This window comes from Pelophylax lessonae (assembly GCF_965119305.1).
Source record: "Pelophylax lessonae genome assembly, chromosome: 1".
NCBI lineage: Eukaryota > Metazoa > Chordata > Amphibia > Anura > Ranidae > Pelophylax > Pelophylax lessonae.
The window spans coordinates 600,754,670-600,778,902 of NC_138768.1; the positions used below are offsets into that span (position 1 = coordinate 600,754,670).

The 24,233-nt window shown below is 44.9% G+C and overlaps 1 protein-coding gene across 2 annotated transcripts in view; it reads left to right on the top strand.

Annotated features, from left to right (window-relative positions):
* Window positions 1–24,233, top strand: part of NFKB1 (nuclear factor kappa B subunit 1) — a 206,026-nt gene that overhangs the window by 147,464 nt on the left and 34,329 nt on the right. For both annotated transcript variants that reach the window (XM_082244169.1, XM_082244170.1), the window contains exons 19-21: window positions 14,234–14,355; window positions 18,051–18,111; window positions 23,708–23,880. In XM_082244169.1, coding sequence (XP_082100295.1) covers window positions 14,234–14,355; window positions 18,051–18,111; window positions 23,708–23,880 — 356 coding nt within the window. The remainder of the gene's footprint in view (window positions 1–14,233; window positions 14,356–18,050; window positions 18,112–23,707; window positions 23,881–24,233) is intronic.

A 24,233-nucleotide genomic window follows, 5' to 3' on the forward strand; every position in this document is an offset into this window, starting at 1 on the left:
GCATTACTGAGTAATTCTCAGTCAAAGTGTGAGAGCGCTGAAAGCTGAAAATCGGTCTGGGCAGGAAGGGGGTGAAAGTGCACTGTAGGCAAGTGGTTAAATGGAACAAGAATCCGAATTCCCTGGACAATCAGATCCAGCTGAGCCAGGTGTCCAGGGAGTTCTTGATATGTTGGCTTCGGTCCCCGATGCTCAAGCAAGGGAAATCCTTCCTCCTTGTATATTGGACAATTGTCACCACAGATGCCAGTCTGTCCGGGTGGGGAGGGGTTCTCGGCAGGTTCTCTGCTCAAGGAGTCTGGTCCCTGGAAGAATCCAGGTTACCGATCAATGTTCTAGAGCTGAGAGCGATCACGCGTTGCCAGTGCGCATGCAGGGTTGTCCAGTGCGCATTCTATCGGACAATGCCATGGCCGTGGCTTATGTCAATCACCAAGGGGGCACCAACAGTGTTCTTGCGGCCTTGGAAGTGGCAGGCATCCTTCGGTGGGTGGAACGCTTTGTTCCAGCTCTCTCCACTATTCACATTCCAGGGGTGGAAAATTGGCAGGCGGATTACCTTAGTCAACAGGCCTTGGATGCAGGGAAATGGTCTCTCCATCTGGAAGTATTCCAGCAGTTGTGCCTTCGTTGACGCTGGTGGCCCCGTGGGGTCAGTATCAGCTGATGTATGCCTTTCCTCCTCTCAAGTTGCTGCCAAGACTTCTTCGCAGGATCGAGGCGGAAGGGATTACGGTCATTCTTATGGCTCCGGATTGGCCTCGCCGAGCCTGGTACGCCGACCTCTTCACGGATGCCCCTTGGAGACTCTCTCGGGGAAGACTTGCTGTCTCAGGGGCCAATCTTTAATCGTGCTTTACGGTCGCTGACTTTGGCGGCTTGGCTGTTGAAAGCCAGGTACTGAAGGACAAGGGGTTGTCTGCTTCATTGATTTCTACTCTGCTTAAAGCTAAGAAAGCGACTTCTAGGAAGATCAATCATCGTACGTGGAAGGCGTATATTGCGTGGTGTGAGTCTCTTGGGGTTCCTCCTCGTTCTTTCTCGGTGGCTCGGATCTTGGCTTTCCTTCAACTGGGAGTTGATCAAAAGTTGGCCTTGAGAACTATCAAGGGTCAGGTCTCGGCCTTGGCAATTTTCTTCCAAAGGCCATTAGCCACCCATTCCCTGGTGCGTAACTTCATCTAGGGAGTGCGACACCTGGTACCTCTGGCGTGACCTCCGTTGCCACCTTGGGACCTTAATTTGGTGCTGTCGGTTCTCCAGAAACCTCCCTTTGAAATTATTTGGGAGATTCCCCTACTTACCCTATCTCAGAAGGTGGCCTTCTTGGTGGCTATTACTTCTTCACGCAGGGTGTCGTAACTGGCGGCGTTGTCCTGTCATTCCCCCCTATCTGGTGGTTCACTGGGATAAAGTGGTATTTTCGTCTGGATCCGTCCTTCCTTCCGAAGATGGTTTCCAGTTTTCACTTGAATGAAGACATGGATGTGGTTCAAGCAATCAGGGTGTACTTGGCGACTACCGAGTCTTTTCGGAATTCAGATTCGCTCTTTGTGATTACGGATGGCCCTAAGAAAGGGCTGCCTTCGTCTGCTGCGACTATTTCCAGATGGATCAGACAGACAGTGGTGCAGGCTTATTCGATTAAGGGTCAGGTTCCTCCTTTCCCTGTTAAGGCACACTCTACTTGGGTGCTTAGTGCTTCCTGGGCTTTTCGCCATCAGGCATCTGTGCTTCAGGTTTGCAAGGCGGCTATCTGGTCGTCTGTTCCTACCTTTACAAAATTTTATAAGGTGGATTTGCTGGCATCTTCAGATGCCTCTTTTGGCCACAAAGTTTTGCAGGCTGCTGTTTAGGGGGCTCTTAATCTCCCTTGAGTGTTTTTATGGTTTTTCAGGTGGGTCTCATCTTGTTGTTCTAATGAGTCCTAGGTTGCCTGGTTGGCTATGGTTTAGCCTTGGGGAATTTTTCTGCTGTCCTACCCCTCATTTTATGGCCCTGCTTTGGGACGTCCCTACTGGTATCAAGATAAGAAGACTGCGTCCGTCAATGAACGATAGAGAAAATTGGATTTTTGTCTTACCGTAAAATCCTTTTCTCTTAAGTTCATTGACGGACGCAGTACCTGCCCCTGTATTTTTGAGTTGGGTTGGTATTATTTTCTCTGACACTGCTTTGATACAAAACTGACATCCTATAGCAGGGAGAGAGGAGCTATACCCCCTAGGACTGCCCATAGGCGTAGCCAGAACTTTTTTCTGCCTAGTGTCCTTCTCCTGTAGGGGGCAGCATAACCCTACTGATAGCAAGATAAGAAGACTGCGTCCGTCAATGAACTTAAGAGAAAAGGATTTTACGATAAGACAAAAATCCAATTATAATAGTAATACTAATAATAATAAATAACTTATTAAGGTGCAAGAGAAAAGACTTGTACTACTTTGTATCAGCCATCCAAATTTTCATTCTCCCTCATTTTACTACACAGCATTGAATATGATCAATGACTGATACCTATAACAATTCCAAACCCTTTGATAAATGAGGGCCACTTTTTCAGATATGGAGAAGTAAATAATCCAGAGAGACTTTACATCTGCAATACATCTACACTGGTTTTATTCCGGTCTACCAGTGAGACATAGGGGATGATGTGTTTTGTTTTTGTAAAGATTTAAAACATTTTTTAATAGAGAAAAATCTGAGTAATATAGGATCTTATTAGAATAAAATAAATTTGACATAAAAGTATCTGTAAGAATAAAGTTTACATGCACAAGGCTATACTGTATACTATATGTACAACAATCCTTTAATTTCCACAAAAAATGCAACAAATTAAAAAGTGATAAAAGTTGATATAGTTATATATTGTGCTGAATATACTTATCTTTCAGCTCAGCATCAATACTGGGCTCACACTGCCGCATGGAGCTGCTCACAGCAGGGGTGCGGTGCGTCCTTGTTCACCGTTTCAGGTCCAAATTCAGTCTGAATTTTTGGCTGAATTCGGACCTGAAACAGACCTGAAGATACACAGAACTCCTGTGCAATTTGCTCCGGAGCTGCTCCAGAGATACTGTATGTCAACCGGCTCCATAGAGAGACGATCACAATCTCCTGACATGCGAATTGGATGTGGGGAAACCCGCATGTAATTTGCAATAGTGTGAACCCAGCCTAAAGGTACCAAATACTCCAGTGGGGTAATGTACCACTAATACTGCTGTGGATATTAAGGCACATATACTTATCTTCCCCACCAACAAAATCTTAGTGACCTTACTTGTTTAGCATTATGCTGAGTAATGACAGTTGAATGTATATATATGTGTTTGATTCTCCATATACAGTGAGGAAAATAATTATTTTATCCCCTGCAGATTTTTTAAGTTTGCCTACGTACAAAGAAATTAAGGATCTATAATTTTTATCATAGGTATATTTTTTGAATGACAGAGACAGATTATCAACCAAACATCCAAAAAAAAAAAACATGATACAAATGTTATAAATGGTGAGTAAAATAAGTATTTGATTCCCTACCAATCAACAATAATTCTGGCTCCCACAGACTGGCTACAGTGTGCTTATGTGGTACACAGATAAGTCCTGTCAATTTAAGAAGGTGCTGCTAACAACTCATTATGTGTATAAAAGACACCTGTCCACAGAATCTCTTTCTTCCATGCAAACCTCACAACCATGGGCAAGACAAAAGAGCTGTGAAAGGATATCAGGGACAAGATTGTAGACCTGCACAAGATTTTGCTTCATGGGGTAAGGATAATCATGAGAAAAGTGAGGGATCAGCCAAGAACTAGACAGGAGGGGCTTGTGATTGATCTCAAGGCAGTTGGGACCACAGTCACCAAACAAACCATTGGTAACACAATACGCTGCCATGGACTAAAATCCTGCAGCGCCCACAAGGTCCCCCTCCTCAAGAAGGCACATGTACAGGCCCGTCTTAAGTTTGCCAATGAACATCTAAATGATTCAGGGAAGGATTGGGAGAAAGTGCTGTGGTCAGATGTGACCAAAATTGAGCTCTTTGGCATTAACTCCACTCATCGTATTTGAAGGTATAAAAATGCTGACTATGACCCTAAGAACACCATCCCTACAGTCAAGCACAGAGGTGGAAACATTATGCTTTGGGGCTGTTTCTCTGCTAAAGATACAGACCGACTTTGCCGCATTGAGGGGCCAATATACGGGGCCATGTATTGTAAAATCTTGGATGAGAACCTTCTCCCCCTCAGCCAGAACACTGAAGATGAGTCGTGGATGGGTCTTCCAGCATGACAATGACCCAAAACATATCGCCAAGGCAACAAAGGAGTGGCTCAAAAAGAAGCACATTAGGTCATGGAGAGGCCTAGCCAGTCCCCAGACCTTAATCCTTTAGAAAATGTATGGAGGGAGCTGAAACTTCAAATTGGCAAGCGACAGCCAAGAAACCTTAAAGTGGTTGTTAATTTACTTATACAACTTTATATAATCCTCTGTGTAGCCTGATTACTAATGCCCCTGTCTCTGTGTTGTGTTTTATAAAAAAAAAAAAATGCATGATATACCATGGTCAGTGTAAAGGGGAAGGGTAGAAACTGGTAGGATTAGCCAGGTTTTTCCAGGTGATACTAAGTGCCAAATTACACAGCACAAGCACTGTGCTGCATAACATTCTTTAAGGGAACAGGATATTTATTTTTATTTTTTGAGGTAACAAACGCTTTAAGGATTTAGAGAGGATCTGGAAAGAAGAGTGGACCAAAATTCCTCCTGTGATGTGTGCAAACATTGTAACCAACTACAAGAAACGTCTTACCTCTGTGCTTGCTAACAAGGGATTCTTCACCAAGTACTAAGTCATGTTTTGCTTGGAGATCAAATACTTATTTTACTCACTGAACTCAATTTCTAACATTTGTATCATGTGTTTTTCTGGATTTTTGGTTGATATTCTGTATCGTTTAAAATACACCTATGATAAAAATTATAGATCCTTCATTTCTTTTTAAGTGGGCAAACTTACAAAATCTGCAGGGAATCAAATTAATCTTTTCCCCACTGTATACTGTATTTATGGAAGATCCAGCAGAAGGAGGATAAGATAGGTGACACTGCAATTTAAAAGTAAGTCAGCCAGGTATAGTCCTAAAGGAAATTTAGGCTAGTGAGATAACCCAACAAACACTTTTGGATAGATTTACAGGTTTTTGAGAGGTATTTTATGAATATTTAGCATTTCTTTTTTATGTTATGCTTGTTAGTAATGTGATCTATTGTTTAGTATGTTAGAATAGTAATGATTGTCCTTTTAATAAATACTGCATATACTACAGTATCTCACAAATGCGAGTACACCTCTCACATTTTTGTAAATATTTTATATCTTTTCATGTGACAACACTGAAGAAATTACACTTTGCTACAATGTAAAGTAGTGAGTGTACAGCTTGTATAACAGTGTAAATTTGCTGTCCCCTCAAAATATCTCAACACACAGCCATTAATGTCTAAACCATTGGCAACAAAAGTGAGTACACCCCTAAGTTAAAATGTCCAAATAGGGCCCAATTAGCCATTTTCCCTCCATGGTGTCAAGTGACTCGTTCGTGTTACAAGGTCTCAGGTGTGAACGGGGAGTAGGTGTGTTAAATTTGGTGTTATCGCTCTCACTCTCTCATACTGGTAACTGGAAGTTCAACATGGCACCTCATGGCAAAGAACTCTCTGAGGATCTGAAAAAAAGAATTGTTGCTCTACATACAGATGGCCTAGGCTATAGGAAGATTGCCAAGACCCTGAAACTGAGCTGCAGCACAGTGGCCAGGACCATACAGCGGTTTAACAGGAGAGGTTCCACTCGGAACAGGCCTCACCATGGTCGACCAAAGAAGTTGAGTGCACATGCTCATCGTCATATCCAGAGGTTGCCTTTGGGAACTAGACGTATGAGTGCTGCCAGCATTGCTTCAGAGGTTGAAGGGGTTGGGGGGGGGGGGTCAGCCTGTCAGTGCTCAGACCATATGCTGCACACTGCTTCAAATTGGTCTGCATGGCTGTCATCCCAGAAGGAAGCCTCTTCTAAAGATGATGCACAAGAAAGCCTGCAAACAGTTTGCTGAAGACTGAAGAAAGCAGACTAAGCACATGGATTACTGGAACCATGTCTTGTAGGCTGAAGAGACCAAGATAAACGTATTTGTTTCGGATGGTGTCAAGCGTGTGTGGGGGCACCCAGGTGAGGAGTACAAAGACAAGTGTGTATTTCTTACACTCAAGCATGGTGGTGGGAGTGTCATGGTCTGGGGCTGCATGAGTGCTGCCAGCACTGGGGAGCTACAGTTCATTGAGGGAACCATGAATGCCAATATGTACTGTGACATACTGAAGCAGAGCGTGATCCCCTCCCTTTGGAGACTGGGCCCCAGGGCAGTATTCCAACATGATTACAACCCCAAACACACCTCCATGACGACCACTGCCTTGCTTAAGAAGCTGAGGGTAAAGGTGATGGACTGGCCAAGCATGTCTCCAGACCTAAACCCTATTGAGCATCTGTGGGCCATCCTCAAACAGAAGGTGGAGGAACGCAAGGTCTCTAACATCCACCAGCTCCGTGATGTCATCAAGGAGGAGTGGAAGAGGACTCCAGTGGCAACCTGTGAAGCTCTGGTGAACTCCATGCCCAAGAGGGTTAAGGCAGTGCTGGAAAATAATGATGGCCACACAAAATATTAACACTTTGGGCCCAATTTGGACATTTTAACTTAGGGGTGTACTCACTTTTGTTGCCAGCGGTTTAGACTTTAATGGCTGTGTGTTGAGTTATTTTGAGGGGACAGCAAATGTACACTGTTATACAAGCTGTACACTCACTACTTTACATTGTAGCAAAGTGTAATTTCTTCAGCGTTGTCACATGAAAAGATATAATAAAATATTTACAAAAATGTGAGGGGTGTACTCACTTTTGTGAGGTACTGTATATATTGCCATATCTTTATTGAAAAAATGGTTCAAACTGTCAAGGTATCTAGTGAAAAAACATTTGAACAACTAGGATGATATCTTTGAAAAAAAAGTAGAGTCAGGGTGTTCCAGGAAGTTTTATGTATGGATGTAAACTGCCCTCTTAACATATTCTGGTTACATGCTCTTTTTAAATAGATTTCTGTTTGTGCCCTGTGACTAGTTGGGAGTTGTAAAATAATTCATAAAGACTAAGTCATTGTCAGTTTACAGTCAGGATTCAGCACCATTGCCACTCTCCCCAGGAGTAGGTATGAAACAATAATCAGGGTACATTATGCAGTCCTCAGACAGATGACTCTGATTGCAAGAATTTGTTGCGTTTGATAACGTTTGTTTCAACCATAAGAAAAATAATAAACAAGATTAATGTTCGTGAGTACTGTAATTATCATGGAAGAAACCAATTCTCTTAAAAACAAAAATAAATTCATATTCCACAGCATTACTGGAGCAATGTTCTATGGACTGGTGCAGAAATACATTTTCTCTTATGTCCTCCGACAGTCGCAGCCCCTCATACAGCCTTTACGAGTGGGTAATGGCACCCTCTCCAGGAGCAAGCTAGGCAGTTTTAAATGTCAATAAAAAACTTTCTACACTTAAGCACACCTCCACGGGGCCATTATCCTGATCCAGTTACCACTGTCCTTCAGTTTTATGCTGCCTAGCATCAGGAGTAGGCTAGGTTTCCCTGCTGGGACCTAGTGTCTTAGTTTCTTTTTATCTTTTTTTCTTTAAAAAGTGTTTTTTCCTTTGAAAATAGCTTTTTTATTTCACTCACTATCGCTAGTTAGTCAGGGAATTCCTGGAGAACTACAAGCGATAGCAGTACTGGGCCTCGCACTGGATAATATAGATCCTTATGGAGTCCCAGCCTGCCACCGAGCGTTGCAGATCATTGGTGCACCCTGGCCTCGCAAGGACAGTGCCCCTTGAGATGGGGACAAGCCTGCGGAGTTTCTTCTTCGCCTTTATGTCTCAACTCCGGAACGCCCGTAAGTTGCTAGCATCCTTCCTGGCTGACGGCACCCCCCGCTCAGGGTGGGAGGTGTTCCGTATCAGAATGGTGCCCGTGTTCGCTGGACTGGTGAGTGCTACTACCCCTGGGCCCCTAATGGGGGCTATTGTCTGTGGAGGTGTTCCGTGGGCCCACTCTTAGGGGATGGCAGTACATGGTGGCTTCTGTGGTATCCCTTTCCTGCCTGTGTGGTGCGGCCCCCTTCCTCCTTGCCCCTGCTGGAGGTGCTCTGCGATGCATACTGCCATGACTGGGCGGTGTGGGGGCTTCATACATCCCGGGGGTGCTCTCTGGGTTTCCCTGTGGGGATCAGCGCGTGTATTTTTTGCCCTATTTGGCACCACTTGCACGGCCGCCATTTTGGGTGTGGGCAGGCTGTTTAGGCCTCTTTGTGTGGGCAGCAGCCACTTTAGCTTATTCTGGCGCCAGTTTGGGCACCATCTTGGATGAGGGCGACCGCCTAGTAAGGGCGGCAGCCATTTTAACCAGTACTTTCTCTCATTTAATCTCTATCAGGCACCATTTTTTTGTGGCTCCGTGCAGGCATAGGCCTCTAGTGAGTGAGGTCACTTCCTCCTTTCTCTCTTACTGCAGCAGCGTGTGTGTGGCAAGTACACTGGGACACTGTGGGGTGATTTTAACCATTTTCTTCTGGCTTTTTCCTTAAAAAATGTTTCTTCTTGTACCTGTAGCTGTTTCTAAGGGTCTCCACGAGCGGTGCAGTTTTGCGGTCCGGGTCCGCTGGAACCGCCGTTTTAAAGGGCCAGTGCTCCAAAAAATTTTTATTGCAAAAATGGAGTCCCAGGATGACAAATTCCCCACAGACCTGGTTGGTGCTTCAGGGACCCCTGAATCCTCTTCCATGGCTTTATTATCTGCTGCTCTTGTGACTTTGGCATCCAAAGTAGATCTGCTGATGTCTGAACGCACTTCTCACAAACGGCCTATGCCCTCCCAGTAATCTGACTCTGAGCCTGATTTGGTTGCCACGGACAAAGTCCTCCGGAGGGGTCCCTGTCCTCACTTTCCGAATGGGGAGGAGGAGGAGTCTTCCTCCACGGTGGCGCGGGAACGCGCAGCAATGGATGCACTTATTAGCTCCATTAAGGAGACTTTGAATCTTGACGATGAGCCCTCTCAGTGAAGTAAGCGTGCTGCCTTCGGCTTCCGAAAAGCCCAGAAGTCGGGTCAGGTTTTCCCCTGCCCCGAGGAGTTTCACGAAATAGTGAACAACCAATGGCGTTGCATCAAACATATGCTGGTGGTGCCTAAGCGGTTTAACTACTGCTATCCCTTTGCAGATCCTGTGGACAAACGTTGGACGGTGTCGCCTAAGGTGGACCACACTGTTTCTAGGTTGAATAAATCCACCTTGATGCCGCTGGAAGACTCTCCAGTGTTCAAGGATCCGGCAGATAGGCATGTGGAGACGCTTTCCCGCCACATGTATTTGATGGCGGGCTCCCTGCTCAAACCTGTGTTTGCCTCGGTGATAGTCTCTCAAGCTGTTACGGCATGGTCCAAGGTGCTTCGGAGCACCCTGGTGGTGGAATCGCCCTCTCCGACTGCCCTTGACATGGTGGAACAAGTGATCCAGGCCGTGATGTACCTTTGTGACGCGGCCTGGGACAAGGCTCCTTTAGTCGCACGGTTGTCTGCGGTTGGGATTTTACGGTTCCCCGCATTATTTGGCTGAAGAGTTAGTCGGCGGACCACGGTTCCAAAAAGACTGTGTCTGTTGTCCCTTATGTGGAGAGTCGTCGTTTTGGGGACACTCTGAATGAGTTGATCAAGGGGCTTACGGGTGGTAAGAGTACCCTTTTGCCCCAAGCCTCTAAGGGAAAATCCACCCGCACTAGGCGGGGCCCTTCTTTTAAAGCTCATCCTGGGTCCTTTTGTGCCTTCGGGGTACAGGATAAAGGAAAATCCTTCAAGACCTCAGGTGGTCACAAGAAGCCGTGGTCGGGTAAGCCAAATGCCGATCAGGCCGGTTCGGCGGCCCAGTCCACCTCTACCTAAAGGGACGCCCTCACCTGTTTCAGGGGTGGGGGGACATCTGAGTTGTTTTTTAGGAAACCTGGTTGTCCAGAATTCAGGACAGGTGGGTTCACAAACTGATTTGTTCAGGGTACAAGATCGAGTTTCGATCTCGCCCTGCAGACAGGTTCTTTACATCAAATCTCCATCTGAATCCCGATCGTTCCAGAGATCTCATGGGGGCAGTGCACGATCTTCTCTCCCAAGGAGTCATTGTGCCAGTGCCTTCATGGGACAGGTTTTGCGGTTTTTATTCCAACCTGTTCACGGTGCCTAGAAAGGAGGGCAAAGTGCGTCCGATTCTGGACCTAAAGTCTCTGAACCGCTTTGTGAGGGTACAGAAGTTCCGGATGAAATCCATCAGGTTGGTGGTGGCGTCATTGAGTCCAGGGGACTTCCTGGCCTCCATCGACTTGAAGGATGCATATCTGCACATCCCTATCTACGAGGGTCATCAGAGATATCTCCGCTTCGCGTTGGCAGAGGAGCATTACCAGTTTGTGGCGTTGCCCTTGGATTTTGCTTCGGCTCCCAGGGTATTCACCGAGGTTTTGGCTCCATTGCTGGCTTTACTGCGTTTAAAGGAGATTGCGGTCCTCGGTTATCTGGACGACCTCCTGTTAAGGTCGAGCTCATGTGCAACTTTGACGAGCGATCTGTCGGTCACAGTTCAGATGCTCCAGGAGTTCGGGTGGACCATCAACTTTCAGAAGTCGGCTCTGACTCCTTCAGTTCGCTTCCCGTACCTGGGGATGGTCCTGGACTCCGCTCAGGAAAAAGTCTTTCTCCCGGAGGACAAACTCCGGACCCTGCGGGACGAGATCAGGTCCCTCAGGGACAACAATCTCTCCTCTCTACGGGCCTGTATGCGGTCCCTGGGTCTGATGTTTTCGGCTTTCGAAGCCATCCCATTTGCTCAATTTCACGCTAGAACTCTGCAAGCAGAGATCCTTGCCGTATGGGACAGAACGCCTCAGTCGTTGGACAGGAGGATTTCTTTGAGCCACCTCGCAAGATCGGATCTTTTGTGGTGGCTCCTGTCATCAACTCTGACACAAGGCAAGTCCTTCCGGCCTCTGCTGTGGACGGTGCTCACCACGGATGCCAGCCTGTCCGGCTGGGGTGGAGTTCTGGGCACGCTTTGTGCCCAGGGGACGTGGTCGGCGCAAGAGGCCTCCTTACCGATAAACGTCTTGGAGCTCCGAGCAATTAAACTCTGCCTGTTCCATTGGTCAACTCGGCTTCAGGGTTGCCCGGTTCGGGTATAGACGGACAACGCCACGGCGGTGGCTTACATCAATTACCAAGGTGACACCAAGAGTTCTCGGGTGGCCAAGGAAGTGGCCGAGATCCTATCTTGGGTCGAGACGCACGTTCCGGCGATTTCGGCCATTCACATTCCAGGTGTGGAGAACTGGCAGGCGGACTATCTGAGTCGCCAGACCCTGGACAAGGGAGAATGGTCCCTGCATCTGGAGGTGTTTCGCCTCCTGTGTGCCTGGTGGGGGTCTCCGGACGTGGACCTGTTCGCGTCTCGTCTCAACAAAAAAGTGGTAAGGTTCGTGGCCGGAACCCACGATCCTCTGGCGGACACCACAGACGCGTTAGTGGTGCCTGGGCACCGGTATCGGCTGATTTATGCCTTCCCTCCGATTCAACTGTTATCCAGGTTCCTCTGCAGGTTGGTGTTGGAACAGATGCAGGTCATTCTGGTAGCCCCAGACTGGCCACATCGGTCTTGGTACGCAGACATCGTGCAGATTGTCGTCGAGCCTCCCTGGCGGCTTCCGCTGAGAGACGATCTTCTGTCTCAAGGGCCGATCTTCCATCCTGCTTTACAGTGTCTTGCTTTGACGGCGTGGCTGTTGAAAGCCAAGTCTTGAGAGACAAGGGTCTCCCGAATGCTGTCATTCCTATCTTACCGAAGGCTCTGAAAGCTACCTCTAGAAAAATTTATCATCGCACCTGGAAGGCGTATATTGCCTGGTACGAGTCGCAAGGGTTTCATCCCCACTCCTTTTCGGTGGCGAGGATTTTGGCCTTGCTGCAGGAAGGTGTGGATCAGCGTTTGGCGCTGACCACGATAAAAGTTCAGTCGTCGGCCTTAGCCATTCTGTTCCAGCGTCCCTTGGCAACTAATTCCTTGATTCACACTTTTATTCAAGGGGTACGGCATCGGGCTCCCCCGAGGAAGGCTCCTTTGCCTCCCTGGGACCTGAACTTGGTGTTATCCATTTTACAACAGCCTCCCTTTGAGAACATCAGAGACATACCTCTGCCTGTGTTGTCCCAGAAAGTTGCCTTTCTGGTAGCTATCACATCTGCTCGCAGGGTGTCTGAGTTGGTGGCTCTGTCTTGCCGTTCGCCTTATCTGGTAGTTCATAGGGATAAAGTGGTCCTACGACCCAATCAGTCTTTTCTCACCAAGGTGGTGTCGACTTTCCACCTTAACCGCTTGCCGACCGCCGCACGACTTTCTACTGGGGCGGTCAGCCCCGTACAGGCAAAGTGACGTAGTACTACGTCGCTAGCCTGTGAGCCTCTAGGGGTCGAGCGCGCGCTGCCGGAGGCGAGCTCCCTAACATGTCCGTGCGTGTGACCGGCGGACCCGATGTCCGCCGGTCACTCGCGATCTCCCCGTGGAGAGGGAGAAAGGCAGGCGGCTGATGTAAACAAAGCCACCTGTCATTCTCCCTGATCTAACTGCAGCTATTATAGGATCCTGCTATGTAGGATCGTATGTCTCTGTGGTTACATCACTAGCCACACCCCTTTACAGTTAGAAGCACGCCCCTAGGGACACACTTAACCCCTGCATCACCAATAAAGTTAACCCCTTCCCTGCCAGTGTCATTTTTACAGTAACAGTGCATATGTATAGTACTGTTTACTGTAGTAAAGTCACTGGTACCCCCAAAAGTGTCAAAAATGTCAGTCAAGGGTCCAATCTGTCCGCCACAATGTCGCAATATTGTTATTTTTTCAAAATTTACGCTCTTTTTTTGTTTATAGCGCAAAAAGTTAAAAATCGCACAGGTGATCAAATACCACCAAAAGAAAGCTCTGTTTGTGGGAAAAAAGGACGTCAATTTCAATTGGGTACAGCGTCGCACGACCGCGCAATTGTCCGTTTAAGTCACGCAGTGCCGAATCGCAAAATAGGGCCTGGTCAGGAAGGGGGTAAAATCTTCCAGTCTGATTCCCTGTTTGTGCTTCCTGAGGGACCTCGGAAGGGTTCGGCTGCGTCCGCGGCAACCATTTATAAATGGATCAGACAGACGATTGATCAAGGGTCAGGTTCCTCCTTTCTCTGTAAAGGCACATTCTACTAGAGCTGTCAGTGCCTCTTTGGAGTTTCGCCATCAGGCTTCTGTGGCTCAGAACTTACCGTAAAACTCTTTTCTCTGAGTCCTCTGACAATCAAAGCCCCCGCCCCTCAGTTTTTTTGGATCTTGGGGTTATTGCCTTCCGGTACTGCTTGCTACAAAGCTGAAGGACAGAGGTAACTGAATCAGGATAAGGACCCCAGGAGGTGTGCTTAAGTGTAGAAGGTTTTTTAATAACATTTAAAACTACCTAGCTTGCTCCTGCAGAGGGCGCCATTACCCACTCGTGAAGGCTGTATGAGGGGCTGCAACTGTCGGAGGACTGTTTTTCAGTAAATATGCACTATATTTTGAAAAAAAAAAAAAAACTACATAAGAGCACCAAACACTCATGCCGGCTGTAAGCTATGTTAGCATAAGTATAATGGTGGAGTGTTGCTTTGCTTTAACTGTTAAATAAAAGGCGTAAGCAGTTTTACCAGCAATGGCTGTAAAACCTTGTACGCACAAGCCAAAATCGTCCAGTTCAGCAGGAAACTGACAACTTTTGGCCCGTGTGTAGAGTGTCGCTTGTGTTAGTTCAGCGATCTCATGTTTTTTGTTTCTTTCAGCCTGCTGGGTTGAACCAACAAAAACGTATAGTGTGTACCAGACTTAAAGGTTCAACCATTCTTTCTAAAAAATTATTTTACGATAAAATGTTGCCAGCATTGTTTGTTAAATAAGTTTGTATTTGTATTGTCTTGATGAAGATCAGATCACATTTTTGGAGGTATTAATGATGTATATCTTTTTTTATTGCTATAAGGTGCAGACTCATTCATTGAAAACTGTGAACCACTGTACAACCCTGAGGACAAGGATGAGAATGATATAGATGAAGGCATTGTTCCTGGAACAAAACCAACAGACATGGCAATCAATGATGAGGTTAACTGCTGCAGTAATTTGCATTACATACTTCTCTATTGTCATATGACATTTCTTTTAAAACACTTGCCTAAACTTTTTTTTTTTTTTTTCGCAATATCTGATATGTGGCCATATACAGTAAACCACTGTGGACCTAATTAGAGGTGCTGAATTGTCCATGAACAGCACATCGCAAGAAGGCCACGCTGGTGTTCACTAAACTACCAATATTATGCACTTTGCAGATCACTAATTTGAGAATTGAGGTGCAGTCTAGTGTAGATTTTTCTCTATGTTAAACTGATTATTGTAGTGGGAATTATGTATATTTAGTGTATTAAACTAAACAAGTGTGTGTGGTTTACAAAAAACAATAGATTAGGGCATGTGCTCATTGGCCGTTGGACTGTGTTTGTGCTTGGGTGTGCATGTGTCGGGTAAAGCTGTTACACATGGGCGAACTTCGGCCAGTTCAACATAAACCATTCTGCCCATGTGTACAGAAGCCTGTCCAGTAGAAGCCGATCTAATGATCAGCTTTTAGCTAATGGGTATGCTGGAAAACCAGCATCTAATCAGCGCTTGCAGCCAATGTTTATGTCAGTATTGCCAAAATTAAAAAAAAAAAAAAAAACGGCGTGGGGTTCCCCCTAAGATCCATACCAGACCCTTATCCGAGCACACAGCCTGGCTGACCAGGATGGAGGTGGGAGCGAGCGAGCGCCCCCATCCCTCCTGAACTACACAAGGCCACATGCCTTCAACATGGGGGGGGTGCTTTGGGGCAGGGGGGCTCTGGCCCCCCACCCCAAAGCACCTTGCTCCCATGTTGAAGGGGTCAGGGGTCTCTTACCGACAACCATGGGCTGTGGTTGTGAGGGTCTGCGGGGGGAGGCTTATCGGAATCTGGAAGCCCCCTTTAACAAGGGGGCCCTCAGATCCCACCCCCCCCCATGTGAATGGATATCGGGTACATCGTACCCCTACCCATTCACCAAAAAAGTGTGCAAAAAAAAAAAAGACAAATGACAGTTTTGGAAAAGTCCTTTATTAAAAAATAAAAAAAATAGTGTCCCCCGATGATCAGTCACCCGCCCACCCAAAAAATAAAAGAAAAAAAAAGCTCCAGCTTCTACGGACGCTTCCCGCATTCTGAGCTGTTTTGATTTTGACAGCTCTTTTATAGGGATCTGACATCACATGCCGCCCGACAATGCACTGCTCAGGTGCAGTGAATAAATTACTGACGTCATGTAATTTATTCACTGCACCTGAGCAGTGCATTGTGGGGCGGCTCGTGATGTTAGATCCCTATAAAAGAGCTGTCAAAATCAAAACAGCTCACAGCGTGGGAAGCGTCCAGAGAAATAGGAGCTTCTTTTTTTTTCTATTTTTTCAGGTGGGCGACTGATCATCGGGGGACACTATTTTTTTATTCATATTTTTTAATAAAGGACTTTTCCAAAACTGGCTTTTGTCTTTATTTTTTTTGTACATTGTACACTTTTTGGTGAATGGGTGTACCCGATGTACCCGATATCCATTCACATAAGGGGGGGGCCAGGATCTGGGTTGTGGGGAAGATACCCCTGCCCCCATCAACATGACCCATACCAGACCCTGAGGTATAGATTTTGGGGCTGGGACCCCATGCCGTTTTTTTTTTTTTCATTTTTTTATCTGTATTGCCGGGAGCCGACAATACATTACAGCCGCGAGCAAGTTTAAATTACATTTTTTCCTTTAGAAATGTCAGTATTGCTGCAGCAAGCTACATACATCGCAAAAATGCACCACTTTACAGGCAGATTAAGGGGGCCCCCCCAGACACGATATTTAAAGCAATTTTTCATTTTTATTGTTTCACTTTAAGCATTATTAAAATCACTGCTCCTGTAAAAATGATTGTTTTAAAAAAATATTTTTGCATTGATTCATGTCCCCCCAGGGCAATACCCAAGTCCCCATACACTTTTTTGGGCCAATAACTTGCATTTAAGCCTTTAAAATTAGGACTTTGGACTTTTGATTTTTAATTTTTGTGTCCCGTAGACTTTAATGGAGTTCGCATGTTCACCAGAACATTTCCCCTGTTCGAGATGTTCTGGTGCGAACCGAACAGGGGGGTGTTCGGTTCATCACTATACATAAGTATTCACAGCCTTTGCCATGACACTCAAAATTAAGCTCAGGTGCATCCAGTTTCCACTAATCATTCTTCAGATGTTTCTACAACTTGATTAAAGTCCACGGGGGGGAAATTCATGTGATTGAACATGATTTTGTTCCACAGTTAATAGTGCATGTTAGAGCACAAACCAAGCCATGAAGTCCAAGAAATGGTCTGTAGACCTCCGAGACAGGATTGTATCGAGGCACAGATCTGGCAAAGGGTACAGAAAAATTTCTGCAGCATTAAAGGTCGCAATGAGCACAGTGGCTTCCATCGTCCGTAACTGGAAGAAGTTTGGAACCACCAGGACTCTTCCTACAGCGGGCCACCCGTCCAAACTGAGCGATTGGGAGCGAAGGGTCCTCGTCAGGGAGGTGACCAAGAACCCGATGGTCACTCTGACAGAGCTTCAGTGTTTCTCTGTGGAGTGAGGAAAACCTTCCAGAAGAACAACCATCATTGCAGCACTCCACCAATTAGGCCTGTATGGTAGAGTGGCCAGATGGAAGACCGCCTAGAGTTTGCCAAAAGGCATCTGAAGGATTTTAAGACCATGAGAAACAAAATTCTCTGGTCTGATTAAACAAAGATTGAACTGTTTGGCCTAAATGGCAAGCGTCATGTCTGGAGGAAACCAGGCACCGCTCATCACCTGGCCAATACCATCCCTACAGTGAAGCATGGTGGTGGCAGCATCATGCTGTGGGGGTGTTTTTCATTTGCAGGGACTGGGAGACAAGTCAGGATCGATGGAAAGAAGAATGCAGAAAAGTACAGAGACATCCTTGATGAAAACCTGCTCCAGAGCTCTCTGGACCTCAAACTGGGGCAAAGGTTCATCTTCCAACAGGACAACGACCCCAAGCACACAGCCAAGATAACAAAGAAGTTGCTACGGGACAACTCTGTGAATGTTCTTAAGTGGCCCAGCCAGAGCCCAGACTTAAAGCCAATTGAGCATCTCTAGAGAGATCTGAAAATGGCTGTGCACTGGTGCTCCCCATCCAACCTGATGAAGCTTGAGAGTTCCTGCAAAAAAGAATGGGAGAAGCTTCCCAAAAAAAGGGGGGCCATGCTTGTAGCATCATACTCAAAAAGACCTAAAGCTGTAATTGGTGCCAAAGGTGTTTCAACAAAGTATTGAGCAAAGGCTGTGAATTCTTATGTACATGTGATTTGTTTTGTTTTTTTATTTTTAATACATTTTCAAAGATTTCAAACAAACTTCTTTCACATTGTCATTATGGGGTATTGTTTGTAGAATTTTGAAAAAAATAATGGATTTTATCCATTTTGGAAAAAGGCTGTAACATAAAATGTGGAAAAAGTGAAGCGCTGTGAATACTTTCCGGATGCAGTGTACATTAGTAGGTGGCACTATGTACCCCTTTTTTTGGTTATGTTTAAATATATGTCCTGAAAGTGCATTCAGGTATTGTCTGTGTTTTTTTTATACTGCTTTACATAGAAATGGACGGTTCAATATGCTCTAGTTATATGCTAATCCTGTCTTTTTTTTTTCCATTATTATATGTCACAGGTGCTGGAAATACTGAATGGAAAGCCATACACAACAGCACTTTCTTCTGATTGTCCGCAAGGTATATTATCTGTCTTTTATCCAGCGTTAGTAATTTCCAGTGTCAGTGATTTTGCTTTCAGTATACGCAAAATAAATAGATAGGTAGGGGGGACTCTGTACTGAAAGATAACACGGCACTATCCCCAAAAAGGATAGATTGAATTGAACAGGGAGTCCCCACCACTCTTTAATTAGAAGAGTTAGTGGGAGAAGGGGGATTTTAAAGTGCCCACCTATTTATAAAGCAATTGCCAATACTGCAATGATCCACAAATTCATAAGAACACAATCAAATTTATTAATACATCAAATGTTTAAAAAAACATATATATTTTCAAAGTAATAAGAACATTATAACAAACGGATTTGATCATCCCATATAGATGAGTGCGTAGAAAGGTACATATGGATCTGGATCAATGCGTTTCATCCGAATCTAGGAATTCTTCAGGACCCACGTATCTGATGTTTAGTAAACTCACTAATAGATAAGATATGATCCAATATCTGCTTCAAAAAGCCATGATCACAACCGAAAGGAATATATTCACAAATGTGTAAAAAATATTTTAAAATCATTCAAGAATGAACAAGTGTGTGACCACCATCCCTCAGATAAAGATGACCAAGAGGTTAAGCCCACACCATGATTAGGTGAAGGCAGTCCAAAAGGCTTCCATCTAAGGGAAGCTCCAGATGTATAGTCCACAAGTTCACAGTAACCAGGTCTGATTCAAAATAATAATCAGAACGAGAGGGAAGAAAGAGAGCCAATCCCAAATATCCATGATCAACAATATACCCAAGAACCACCGTGGCAGCCTCCAAACAACAACAGGCTGTGCTTAATGAGGATGTTGTTGTTTGGAGGCTGCCACAGTGGTTTAATTCCTTTTGTTGATCACGGGTATTTGGGATTGGCTCGTTTTCTTCCCTTTGGTCATCTTTATCTGAGGGATGGTGGTCACCCACTGGTCCATCCTCACATGATTTTGAAAGATTTTTTACACATTTGTGAATATATTTGTTTTGGTTGTAATCATGGCTTTTTGAGGCAGATATTGGATCATATTTTTGTTGATCTATATGTGAGTTCACTAAACATCAGATACATGGATCCTGAAGAAGCCCTAGATTCGGACGAAGCACGTTGATCCAGATCCATATGTACCTTTCTACGCACTCCCCTTTATGGGATGATCATATCTGTCTGTTATAATATTCCTATTACATTGAAAATATATGTTTTTTTAAACATTTGATGTATTAATAAATTGTATTATGTTTTTATGAATTTGTGGATCATTGCAGTATTGGCAATTGCTTTATGATTAGGGGGGCACTTTAAAATCCCCTTTCTCCCACTATCTCTTCTAATTGAAGAGTGGTGGGGGCTCCCTATATGCAAAAAAAAGTTGATCATCAACCAATAGTAAAATATCCCGGAAACTTAAAACACAAATGTACAGTTAGACAGTTTAGTGGAAACAAAATCTAATGTCATTCATAGGTATTTACAGAAAGGTTTCCATATCTGTATGCAACTTAAAGTTGTGCTAAAGCCTTAAGGTTTTGTTACCTTAATGCATTCTCTGTAATAAGGTAAAAAAAACTTTTGTGCTTCAGGATTTCCCCCACCCCTCACCCCACTTATACCTACCTGAGCCTGATTTCTATCCAGCGCTGTGCACGAGAGCAGCTGCTCTCTCCCTTCTAACAACCATTGGCTCCTGCTGCTGTCAATCAAATCCTGTGGCTGACGCAGGCAGTGGGGCTCCAGAGCGAGCCCACATAAGTAACCCCCCTTAGCAAACGGCTTGCTGGGGGGTACTTGGAAGGGGCGAGGAGTCAAAGCTCCAGTAGGGGACCCCAGAAGAGGAGGATAAGTGCTGCTCAGTGCAAAAGGTAGGTATAACATGTTTGTTATTTAAAGAAAAAAAGGTTTAATATCACTTTAAAGCAATATTAGCCCTCTCACTGCATTTTTTTGCACGAATGTTTAAAAAAAATCAATTGAAGCCTGAAGATTACGTAATATCCCCCCTAAACATTATTTACACTGCTCAAAAAAATTAAAGGAACACTTTGAAAACACATTAGATCTCAATGGGGAAAAATATCATGCTGGATATCTATACTGACATGGACTGGGTAATGTATTAGGAACGAAAGGGTGCCACATTGCTTAATGGAAATTAAAATTACCAACCTACAGAGGGCTGAATTCAAAGCCCCCCCCCTCCGCCCCCCCCCCCCCCCCCCCTGGAGATCTAAGTGAAAAAATGATGCAGCAGGCTAGTCCATTTTGCTGAAATTTCATTGCAGCACCTCAAAATGGTAGTTTGTATGGCCACCATGTGCTTGTATGCATGCCTGACAATGTCGGGGCATGCTCCTAATGAGACGACGGATAGTGTCCATGGTATTTCCTCCCAGATCTGGACCAGGGCATCACTGAGCTCCTAAACAGACAGAGGTGCAACCTGGCAGCATCAGATGGACTGTAACATAATGTCCCAGAGGTGTTCTATTGAATTTAGGTCAGGCGAGCGTGGGGGCCATTCAATAGTATCAATTCCTTCTTTCTCCAGGAGCTGGCTGCATACTGTCGCCAAATAAGGCCAGGCATTGCCGTGCACCAGGAGGAATACAGGACCCACTGCACCATCGTAGGGTCTGACATTGGGTCCAAGGATTTCATCCCAATACCTCATGGCAATCAGGGTACCATTGTCTAGCCTGTAGAGGTCTGCACGTTCCTCCATGGATATGCCTCCTCAGACCATCATTGACCACCACCAAACCGGTCATGCTGATGTTACAGGCAGCATAACGTTCTCCATGGTTTCTCCAAACCCTTTCACATCTGTCACATGTGCTCAGGGTGAACCTGCTCTCATCTGTGAAAAGCATAGGGCACCAGTGGCTAACCTGACAATTCTGGTGTTCAATGGCAAATGCCAATTGAGCTCCACGGTGCCAGGCAGTGAGCACAGGGCCCACTAGAGGACGTTGGGCCCTCAGGCCACTCTCATGAAGTCTGTTTCTGATTATTTGGTCAGAGACATCCACGCCAGTGGCCTGCTGGAGGTCATTTTTGTAGAGCTGTGGTAGTGCTCATCCTGTTCCTCATTGCACAAAGGAGCAGATATCGGTCCTGCTGATGGGTTAAGGACCTTTTATGGCCCTGTCCAGCTCTCCTAGAGTAACTAACTGCCTGTCTCCTGGAATCTCCAACATGCTCTTGAGACTGTGCTGGGTGACACAGCATACCTTCTGGCAATGGCACATATTGATGTGCCATCCTGGAGGAGTTGGACTGCCTGTGCAACCTCTATAGGATCCAGGTATCACCTCATGCTATCAGTAGTGACACTGACCCTAGCCAAATGCAAAACTAGTGAAAAACAGTCATAAAAAATGAGTAGGGAAAAAAAATTTCAGTGGCCTCCACCTGTAAAACCACTCCTGTTTTGGAGGTTGTCTAATTGTAGCCCATCCAGTGCACCTGTGTTTAATTCCAATAACACCAAAGAAGCTGAAACTGATTAACAATCCCCTCTGCTACTTAACTGACCAGATCAATGTCCCAGGAGTTTAATTGATTTGATGCTACACTCTGATTAACAATTGGTCCTTTAATATTTTTGAGCAGTGTATTTTCAGAAAGCAGACACTCTAGAGCAGTGATGGCGAACCTTGGCAAGCCAGATGTTTTGAAACTACATTTCCCATCATGCTCCACTACACTGCAGAGTGCATGAGCATCATGGAAAATGTAGTTCCAAAACATTTGGGGTACCAAGGTTTGCCATCACTGCCCTAGAGAATAAAATAGTGGTAGTTTACATCTTTTATGCAACTGTTTTACGAAACACAAAATTTTACTAAAAATACATTAACTTTAATTTTAGGGCACATAAATGCAACCTATTATGCACTTTTTTGGCAAAATATAAAATATGAGGTTGCTCCAAGTAGATAGATGCTCATCAACATGTCAAGTTTTCAAATTGCGAGAAGCCACTGGGAGTGTGTGTAAAACCCCCTGCTGCCACTGGTATACTACATACATTGGGGTAAACCCAAAAACAAAAATGTAATTTATCGTAGTTTACCCATCTTTATATTTGGCAACTGCTTTAGTTTTTTTTTTAGGCTTTTTTTTTCCCCTTAGGGCATCCCATGGAGAGTCGAGTCTGACCAGCATGGGATCTGATCACAGATCCCCTGCTAATCAGAGCCCAGTAGAACAAATGTCACACCCATGCCCCTTCAGTTTATGCAGAGCGGACACAGGCAGACCTCGCTCAGCTTTAAGGGCGGTCCGGTATGAACACACTCCACTGTCCATTTATATCAGGTTACCTCTGATCTGGTTATTGAAAATGGAAAAGGGCTCCATGGACCATGGCGCCTGAAAAACTGACAGGCGGACCCGATCGATCCGCGCGTGTGAAAGGGGCCCTTATGTTGATTGAGAAAGTTTAGATCTGCTCTAAGCAGTTGCAACAACAGTTTTTATTTTTTGATAAAGGTTTTACATAAATAAATAAAAGCTGACCATTGTAAGTAACTGTTTAGGCCCCTTTCACACTTGTGCGACTTGTCCCGCGATTTTGGACCGCAAAATCGCATGACAAGTCGTTTTCCATTATTTTCAATGAGCCCCATTCATATCAGTAGTTCCTGCACTACTTTGGCACGATTTTAATGCGTTTTGAGGTATATAGCCCTGAGCCATTGCTCAAAATCGCGGCAAAGTTGCGTCAAAATCGCGCCGCTATTTGCGGCAAAATCGCTGTAAAATCGCGTCGCATAAGTGTGAAAGGGGCCTTAAAGTGTTAAACTAGTAGTGTACCTCAAACCATTCTTGAATTCATCTGCCCAGGCCACCTTTATCCATTGCTCCATGGTCCAGTTCTGATGTTCACATGCCCATTGTAGGAGCTTTTGGCTGTGGAGACAGGTCAGCATGGGCACTTTGATCCATTTGCAGCTGTGCAGTCCCATACACAACAAACTGCGATGCACTGTGTGTTCTGACACCTTTCTATCCGAACCAGCATTAACTTTTTCAGCAATTTAAACTACATCCTTCACTCCCCACATGCATCAATGAGCCTTTGCCACCCATGACCCTGTCACCCGTTTGCCAGTTTTCCTTCCTTGGATTACTGTTGGTAGGTCCTGACCATTGCAGACTGGGAACATCCCACAAAAGCTGCAATTTTGGAGCTGCTCTAACCCAATCATCTAGCCATTACAATTTGACCCTTATCAAAGTCACTCAAATCTATACACTTGCCAACTGTTTCTGCTTTCAAAACATCAACTTCAGAGGCAAAATATTTGCTTGCTGATTATTATTTTCCACCCGCTTTCAGATGTCATTATCAGGAGATAATCAATGTTATTTTTTTTTTACCTGTCAGTGTTCATAATGTTATGGCTGATCATTGTATGGTACCAAGTTAAAGAAACACTTACTACTTCAGCCAGGGTGAAAATAACTAAGTATCTTAGCAGATTTAATATGATTGAGTTATTTGCAAGGTTACAGAATTGAATTAACCCAGCAAGGGGCAAAGTGCTAATCCTATATGTTTATGTAGGGGACATGAAAGACCTGAGTGAGGAGACGAAACAGAAGCTGCATACATTGTTACAAAGTGAAGACACGGACAAGAACTGGTCCACTTTGGCACAAAACCTTGGCCTTGGAATACTGAACAATGCTTTCAGGTTAAGTCCTCAGCCTTCCAAAACCTTACTGGACAATTTTGAGGTAAGCAACATTTTACACAGTGTCATTTTTTATTTCCACAAAGAATAGTCATAGAGTGTGCACATAAATGCCCAAGTTGTTAGGAGTTTTAGTTTAGCGTAACTGATTTATTTCAAGACCAGCATATCTTAAATTGCTTGTAGATCTGAGATGTTACCTTATCCAGCTGGATATGGGTACATGATTTAATGTCTAAAATGTGGACGGCTGCCACTGTTTAACCACTTAAGGACCAAGCCTATTTCTGACACATGTTGTTTACAAGTTAAAATCAGTATTTTTAGCTAGAAAATTACTTAGAGCCCCAAAACATTTTATATATATTTTTATATATATATATATATATACATACT